The following is a 1267-nucleotide window of genomic DNA, read 5'->3' on the forward strand; positions in this document are numbered from 1 at the left end:
CCACCAAACACCCTCCTTCTTATGCTCGCCGGAGCAGGGCTGTTATGGATGGGATGGACAGGTTTCAATGGAGGAGATCCTTACTCGGCCGGCATAGACGCTTCTTTGGCTGTCTTAAACACACATGCATGCACTGCTACTAGCTTGCTTACTTGGGTTTTTCTTGATGTCATTTTCTTCAAAAAGCCTTCTGTAATTGGTGCTGTTCAAGGCATGATTACTGGTTTGGTTTGCATTACTCCTGCTGCAGGTTTGTATTGTTTAATCAAATTAAACTTTATAATATAAAATATGTTTTTAGTATGTATAAATATAAATATGGTTTTATGTTTAGGAGTTGTGCAAGGATGGGCAGCACTTATAATGGGAGTATTCTCTGGCTCAATTCCATGGTTCACAATGATGGTAATTCACAAAAGATCAAAGTTACTACAAAAAGTAGATGACACAATGGCAGTATTACACACTCATGCAATTGCTGGAAGCCTTGGAGGAATTCTCACTGGTCTATTTGCTGAGCCAAAATTGAACAAATTGTTCTATGGAAATTATAATAAATATGTTGGTTTATTTTATGGAATAAAAATGAACATGTTACACTTAGGAGTCAGACAAATAGGAATCCAACTCCTTGGAATTTTGTTTGTTATTTTTGTTAATGTCATAAGCACGAGTTTGATATGTCTCTTTATTCGAATTTTTGTTCCGTTGAGAATGTCGGAAGAGGATATGGAAATTGGTGATGAGGCTGCTCATGGTGAAGAAGCTTATGCAATTTGGGGTCAAGGTGATAAACATGAAAATTCAAGTTCAAAATATGGTGGAAGTTCTTTGTATGAAGATGTTGAAGTTGCAGCCACTAAGAATAAACGTGGTAGTCAAATTGAGATGATGTAAAACTATATTATTATGTTTTGTTGTTGTTGTGATTTTATTTGATCTTGTTTTAAGGAAAATAAAAGTCTTCGTTTTATTGTTGAATTGGATCCTACATTTTCTGTTATAATTTTTCAGAACAAATCAATAAGATAAGTAATTGAAATATGATTTTGATGTATTGTATTTTTTTTTTTGTGTGTGTGTGTGTGACAATTATTGTATTTTTGTTGTTGAACTACGTGGTTTCTATTGTTTCTTTTTTGATATTTATTTTTGAGATGTTATTTTCTTAACCAGGTTTTGGATAGAATGATTGAATTGGTTAACGCATTTCGGTATATATATTTAACTTTAGACAACAAAAATAGCTTCAAAAATAAGTTATACA

General features: G+C 33.0%; 1 protein-coding gene across 1 annotated transcript in view; it reads left to right on the top strand.

Annotated features, from left to right (window-relative positions):
- The window catches only part of LOC101493809 (ammonium transporter 2 member 5), a 1856-nt gene extending 812 nt beyond the window's left edge, over nt 1-1044 (top strand). The window contains exons 2-3 of the mRNA XM_027330214.2: nt 1-250; nt 335-1044. The exon at nt 1-250 is cut by the window's left edge and continues 93 nt beyond it. Coding sequence (XP_027186015.1) covers nt 1-250; nt 335-897 — 813 coding nt within the window. The 3' untranslated portion in view covers nt 898-1044. The remainder of the gene's footprint in view (nt 251-334) is intronic.
- Nucleotides 1045-1267: the final 223 nt, after the last annotated feature.

Source organism: Cicer arietinum, chromosome 4 (genome assembly GCF_000331145.2).
Source record: "Cicer arietinum cultivar CDC Frontier isolate Library 1 chromosome 4, Cicar.CDCFrontier_v2.0, whole genome shotgun sequence".
NCBI classification, from domain to species: domain Eukaryota; kingdom Viridiplantae; phylum Streptophyta; class Magnoliopsida; order Fabales; family Fabaceae; genus Cicer; species Cicer arietinum.